This window comes from Gossypium hirsutum, chromosome D09 (genome assembly GCF_007990345.1).
Source record: "Gossypium hirsutum isolate 1008001.06 chromosome D09, Gossypium_hirsutum_v2.1, whole genome shotgun sequence".
Classification (NCBI taxonomy): Eukaryota; Viridiplantae; Streptophyta; class Magnoliopsida; order Malvales; family Malvaceae; genus Gossypium; species Gossypium hirsutum.
Window position 1 is genome coordinate 49,679,546 of NC_053445.1, and position 6,632 is coordinate 49,686,177.

Below are 6,632 nucleotides of genomic sequence, written 5' to 3' on the forward strand. Positions count from 1 at the left end.
TGCTCATTTTTACCTTTAGAATTTTTGTAATATAATTTTTCATTACTTTTTATTTTCTTTCTAATTTTTACTACATTTTGTTAGTAACTATTGTAAATCACGTCTTTGTTTCAAGATACTTGAATTTGCAATCGGAGATTTAATTGGTTGGACCTCTGAACCAATTTTTTCAACTACAGTGTATATATGTACGTATTATGTTTAGCTTCTTTTTATATATATATATATAGGCAATATTCAGCTTGTTTGTTAGGTAGAGTACAATTTGTCAATGTTTTCTTCGCCCTGTCATCCAGGTCTATTGACTTTTATAACAATTAAAAGACGGTTGTAAGCCCCCTATATGACATGATCGCACGATAGGAAGGTTATATTTTTATTATTTTCTTGATACCGAAGCTTGAATATTAAGATAATATTTTTTTTAGAAATATTAAGATATGATTTTAAAAGTTATTTTTATTTTTTTCCATCTTTTGGATCATTTAGGATTGATTTTTTTATCGTATTAAAGGTTTATAATCATCCTAGATATATCATACTTGAATAATATGTCATAATATTCTATTCGTATTGAAGCTGAAACTTTTGTGTCGATGAAGCTTATTTTTCATCATTTACTAGAGTGTTTATTATTTTTTTCGAAATGAATTAATGAATTCCTTTTAACCGAATTTATTTATATAAATAACTTTCTTTAACAAAAGTACATTACATATAACATTCAAATTTATGAATATGCAACCTCGTATCTTACTACAAGCTATATGTTTTATTATTATATTTCATCCTTTCATGGTAAATATATAAATATCTTTTTAGAATTATGGTATCTCAGATCACATTAAATTTGTGATTTATCCAATAAATATAATTTTCAAGATTTTAATTTGTATCCATAAAATTAGGAAAAATTTTAAAGAAACCAAAATAAATTAAAAAAATTCGTAAGATAAATATTATATTAGTCGTGGCGCGTTCTAGTGAGTACATTGAAAAACAAAAAAGAAAAACATAAATAACTTTATTTATTGATGTGTGGTACTATACAATTTATTTATACATGTTACACTTATATACTTATAGTATATTACATAACATTACTTATAGCCACCTTAAACAAGACGGCATCATTACATGGATCTCACCAAACCCTTTTATATACTCTCTCAAGAGGTGTTTTCCTAGATTTTTTCATCTTCTCCTCGAACAATTTTGAGAACCACTTGCTTCTTCCTCTTATTCATCCATACCCTATCCTATAAAGGTGAATTTATCATCGCCATCAATCAAACCATGCATCAACAATTGTTCGCATTATGTCCTTTACTTATTTAACCAATTACTTAGAATATTTTAATTAACTATTCATTTATCTTGAATTAAATCATAATTGCATGAATGCAAATTATAAATTTCTGAAAAAAAATACGTAAAATAATTAGTCTGATGGCGAGTTTGGATGGGCAGTGCGTTTACTTGCGGTTAGTGTAAAAACAACGGTAGTGGTGAGATTAGATACTATAACTATAGTGATACTGTAGCGTGAGACAAAAAGTAAACTAAATGCACCGCACTGCACCCAATCATCCATCTAAACCCACCCTGAGACAACTTAAAACAAGCAAGCATTAATCAGTCAATAATTAAAGATTGGATGACACTTAAAATGCAACCATAATACACTACAAAGTTCAAACCTTATAACCTTGAACGAAAACAATGCTTTAAACCTAATAATGGAAAAATGAACACATTATGTTCAATTTTTTTATCATCTTCTTTTGGGTGGTTAAAGAAACAAAGGGATGCCGAGGTGGGGGTGGCAACCATGCCTGCTGAGGTCCATCGTCGATTGAGATGTTTATTTTGATGAATGTTGAAGTTAAAGAAGAGGACAAATAAAACCAGGAGGAGGGTTTTTTCCACAAGTTATTATAGCTTGAAGAGCAAGGGGAATGAATATATTAATGTTTAGAAGCTTAAGTCTTATAGCAGTGCAAAGACAAACGGCGGTTTCGAGCTCGAGCAGACCTCCAAGAACCGGGCAGCAAGCATTTTCAACAGGGTTTCCTAAGCCAATGTGGCCCAATCCACCAAGCCCGTCCACGCATAGTCCTAGTTTAAGAGCATTAACGGGGCAGGTCGGTTGGCTAGTTGGTGGAGCAGGAGAGCTACCTCCACCAGAAGGTGGTGGGATGGTAACAGGAGGGTTGGTAATGGGAGGAGATATTACAGGAGGGGTTGGTATTGGTGGCACAATAACAGGTGGCATTGGAGGCTTTTTGGATGGTGGCTCGACCTTTGGACTGCCACCACCATGGTACGGTGGATGCTTGGGGGTTGGAGGGTTCAGGCGGGGAATTTTAGGGTGAGTTGGGAGATGGTATGGTGGAGAATGTGGCGGTCTACAAGGAACGGATGCATCAATAGGAGGCAATGCTATTAACATGAAAACCATTAAGACAAAAACCATGGCTGTAAATTTGGAACCCATGGCTTGGGGTTCCAAAGATTATTCACCTTGAACTTCAACAAAAAAAACTAAATATATACACACACATATACATATAGCTGAATTTGATGTGGAATCCGTGACCGTGCCTAAAGAGTATCAAAGAGCATGATAAAAATATTCTTCTTTTTTTTAATGGAGGATTCCAGGACATCAAATTGTGAAATAAAATCAAAGATTTGGAGTAGTGTGGCTTGATTTGATAACTTCAATGCCTATCCGTGACTGTTGCTCAGTTTTTCAAACTTTCAAGTTCCAATCCGTGAATCCTGTTTTCATCTCTGTATCAGTTATTTCAGTTTCACAGATGCTTAATATATATATACACGTATCAACATATTCGTTCTCGAATCCAATAAAAAACATACATAAACACATAAATCAAAAACAATCACGAGGCCCATCTCAGAAACAGAGCACAACTGATGCTCCTCGACGACATAGCTTACGAAACGATGAATCTATCTATATATCCATATGTATATATATCTTTCTGCAAGCAAAAGATTGAATTCAAGTGATGGATGATAAATAAAAGGAACTTTAACATTATGTGGAAATCTTAAAATTTATATACAATATATTCAGCTGTACACCATATGGTCACCATGTCTTTAAATAATACTAGCAATAACGAAATTACCGGCCCAAAGGCAATGGAAATGGTAAGGCTGGAGATAATACACGGGGTCGGTGAAATGAGGAAAGATAAAAGCCGCATCGGAAATGGATTTACCGGAGGCTACTGAGAGATCTGATCCCCGAATGTGTTCTCCCCGCTGTATGTAACATAAAGAAATCCATCTTCATCCTTTTTCTCTTCATATATGGCAGACATAATGGCACCTGCAAAAAGAAAAAACGAGTTTAGCCCTCTCTGAATCAGATAGAAAAGGTAAAGCATCGAGCACTGATGGGCGTAAGGATTATTACCAGTTGGAGGGAGAACATTGTCCACAAATATGAATATTGCCTTTTCAGCACTGAGTTTGATCCTTTTACGGATGACATATACGAATTGACCAACAGTCAAATCAGCTGGGACAAGGTACCTGCAAATTTCGGAATCATATTACACGAACGATTTCGTCATACGTTCAAGGCAGTCAATTGCTACTAAAACACACGGATCATCGAAGCCATTGTGTTGGAGATGCAATGCGACGGAGATAGACAATTCAAACAAACTAATACCGGATGCTGTTTTAACGGAATAAGTCAATGAATCAAGAGAATCTAAAGTCATGAATAAGATACAAGTGACGCTTACTTCTTCTTGTCTATGTTCGGTATATCACTTCTCTCCGCTTTCTCCACGATCACCTTCAACATAAAAGAAGATAATAAAGAAGTCAAGATCGGAATACTTATGATCACAAGCAAATATAGCGGCCTATGGCAAAAGTAGCACATATTAGATCAAAACTAACAATACATATCGAGATAGGAAGTAAAAGTCTGGTCGGTACCGGGATCCTATCAGGGTATTTCTCCCTAATCCTAGCAGCCTCTGCCCTCCTCTTCTCTGAAGCAATAATCAAACCAAAAAATATCAACAACTTCGAGAATATAAACGATTGATTTCCCCATACATACCATAATTCACATAGAAATTAAAAGTAAATATATTTACACTATGTTCATAACAGAGTAAAAGAATCCAGTACATACCAAGATCATGCTCTTGCTTGAAGTAACTCTTTGCCATTCTCCTGAAATTACTAAGCAAAAATTAAGTGAAAACACTTGCTTTTCAAGGAAAAAAATCCCCCCTTTTTACTTCTTTATGAATTTCCAAAGACTTTAAAAAGCTATGATTGTGGAAAACAAAGATAATATGACCATCAATTCATTCACAAAAAAGAAAAAGTTGTAAAATTAAAGATACAGAAAAAAGTAAAGTCCAAAGACAAATACAAGCAAATCCAAAACCACCCAAGTCTTATCCCTGATCACAGTGTTGTTTCCTTTGCACAATTGAAGAAAACAAAATCATATCTAAAAAGCCCCAAATTTCAACTAAAACTATCCTTTCAAATTATCCACACAAAAAAAAAAAGAAGAAATATTAAATATGGCTGAAACTGAAGAAATATACAAGGAAAACCGAGAAAGGCAAACCTTGTGAAGATGAACCCAAAGTCAAAAGAAATAGTTTTCTTTTTCTTGATCAAAAGAACTCTTCTAAGGCTTGAAGCTCGTGGCTTGGTTCACAAGATAAAATAAAAGTATAATGACTTATTTGAACACTAACTTTTCAGAAAAAGTCATTTTAGCCCTAAATTTAATTTTTCATCTTTTTCAACCTTAAACTTATATTTTTTTACAAATTACTCCAATATGAATAGAAAAGTTATTATTTTTTAACTTTGCTATGTTGCGTACATATGAATTGTCATATAAATGACACATCAGCATTTAATTAATTTTTTAAATTTAAAAATTCAAAAAAAATTATAAATACTATTTTTAAAGATTAAAAATCATAAAAAAATTTAATTTTAAAAAATTAATTAAATGCTAATGTATCATCTATGTGGCAATTTACATGTATGTCACCTTAGCAAAGTTAATAAATATTTTTTATCTATTTTGAGGTGATTTGATAAAAAAATAAGTTTAAAGGTTAAAAAAGATAAAAATAATAATAAACAAAAATGATCTTTTTAGGTTGAAGGGCCAAAAAAAAATTATACCTAAAATAAATATAATATAAGATTGGCCTTTCGGCTTTGTCCCTTTTTCATCTCTTTCAGCCAAACTTGTGTATTTTATTTTAACTAAAAAGTAAAAGTTTTTTTCTACCTAAATTTAATTTTAATCTATTTTTTAGTCTATTTTTGTAACTTTGTTAAGTAAATTAATATGTATATGTGTCATCTAATTTTAAGGAAATTATAAAAATGCATTAAAATAAATAATTAAAGTCAAATTCGAGTATAAAGATGAACTAAAAAGAATTTAAATATAGAAGTCAAATTTAACTAAAATATATATTTTGGAAGGCCTAATAGATGATTTACACGTGGATTTATTTTTATTGGTTTTCGTTTAGGTATTAGCAAAGCCTTGTTGATTACGGTAAGAAGACAGATCATGTTCATCTGTCGCTATTTGTTTGGATAAGGTACAAAAGTATGTGAATTAACCGGCTAGTGTCATGGGTTGCGCATGGGAGCCCGCAACCATGACACATCTGTGTGAACCATCAAGAAGACAGGAGGTCATTTGGCCCAATCAGACCGGCTCGTTGCTTGAAGAGATTGAAGGCCCATCTACAAGTTAGACAAATATAATATATTATTTTATAAGATTACATATCTTAGATAAGATATGTAATCTTAGAATATATGATTTTATATTCTTAAAGGTTTGGTGGTAGGTGGCCTTTAATCATAGCCGTTGATGTACTTAATTTTGCACCGTTGGATTTGGGGAGGCTCAACTATAAATAAGAGACCTCTTCCCTCATTGTAAATCACTTGAGTTTTGAGTAAGAAGAATCCTTGAGAGCATTCACTCAAACTTTTCTCTCTTGTGTTCTTATTTTCCTTGGCTTGTTCTTGTCTCATTTTTCCTTCATCTTGTTGGCTTTGAGTTGCTTTCGCTTGAGTTGTGTTTTTGGGAGGAATTCTGTTGAATCCTTCTTTTGTGGAAGTTAGGCTGACTTAGGCGTTTTGGAGTAAGAAACTGCCTAAGGCCGCACGGATTCTGAGGCAAGAATCTTAAGTCCGTGACAGTTGGTATCAGAGCCAGTCTTTCGAAAGCACTATTGAAGGATGTCGAGAGAAGTTGGTGAGAATGAGCCAATGGAGACCCGTGGGAGGGTCAGGAAGGCTAGTCGATCGAGGGACATGTTGTCGAGCTTGGAAAATCGAGTGGTCAATCTCGAGGAGTCTGTTGGTGACATGAGGGAGACACTCGAAGTGGTCCTAACCCGTATGGAGGAACTGAGGGAAGACAGCAAAGTATTCGTGCTTGACACTCTTAGATCCACTTCGGACAAGCTGACGGTAAGGGACGAAGCTCTTGAGGCCCTGGTGACTGCCATGAAAGAGGAGATTGCTGAGCTTAAGGGGGAGCTCACAATTTGTAAGGTCGCTTTGGGAAATGGGAT

At 33.8% G+C, this 6,632-nt stretch overlaps 2 protein-coding genes across 4 annotated transcripts; both read right to left on the bottom strand.

Moving 5' to 3' along the window:
• Positions 1–1,338: 1,338 nt before the first annotated feature.
• LOC107890645 (36.4 kDa proline-rich protein) lies at positions 1,339–3,009 on the bottom strand. Its single transcript, XM_016815162.2, has 2 exons — positions 2,884–3,009; positions 1,339–2,784 (listed from the first exon to the last, which is right to left on the bottom strand). Exon 2 carries the CDS (start codon positions 2,495–2,497, stop codon positions 1,886–1,888), a length of 612 nt encoding a protein of 203 aa, XP_016670651.1. The 5' UTR covers positions 2,498–2,784; positions 2,884–3,009; the 3' UTR covers positions 1,339–1,885.
• A 27-nt stretch (positions 3,010–3,036) lies between these two features.
• On the bottom strand, positions 3,037–4,761 carry LOC107890646 (autophagy-related protein 8f). 3 transcript variants are annotated; one of them, XM_016815163.2, is made up of 6 exons: positions 4,637–4,761; positions 4,187–4,227; positions 3,985–4,040; positions 3,786–3,838; positions 3,449–3,567; positions 3,037–3,361 (listed from the first exon to the last, which is right to left on the bottom strand). In XM_016815163.2, exons 2-6 carry the CDS (start codon positions 4,221–4,223, stop codon positions 3,258–3,260), a joined length of 369 nt encoding a protein of 122 aa, XP_016670652.2. In that variant the 5' UTR covers positions 4,224–4,227; positions 4,637–4,761; the 3' UTR covers positions 3,037–3,257. The 3 variants fall into 3 exon arrangements, with proteins under 3 accessions (XP_016670652.2, XP_016670653.2, XP_040957139.1); XM_016815164.2 differs by having other exon boundaries at positions 4,187–4,236; positions 4,637–4,744; XM_041101205.1 differs by having other exon boundaries at positions 4,187–4,744.
• Positions 4,762–6,632: the final 1,871 nt, after the last annotated feature.

What these genes read in the sequence shown, in the direction of transcription:
- LOC107890646 (XM_016815163.2), bottom strand. Translation starts at nt 4,223, where the DNA reads ATGGCAAAGAGTTACTTCAAGCAAGAGCATGATCTTG. An exon ending in CCGAACATAGACAAGAAGAA is followed by an intron (nt 3,568 to 3,785) that starts GTAAGCGTCACT and finishes CGAAATTTGCAG; the next exon opens with GTACCTTGTCCCAGCTGATT. An exon ending in CAATGTTCTCCCTCCAACTG is followed by an intron (nt 3,362 to 3,448) that starts GTAATAATCCTT and finishes TTCTTTTTGCAG; the next exon opens with GTGCCATTATGTCTGCCATA.
- LOC107890645 (XM_016815162.2), bottom strand. Translation starts at nt 2,497, where the DNA reads ATGGGTTCCAAATTTACAGCCATGGTTTTTGTCTTAATGGTTTTCATG.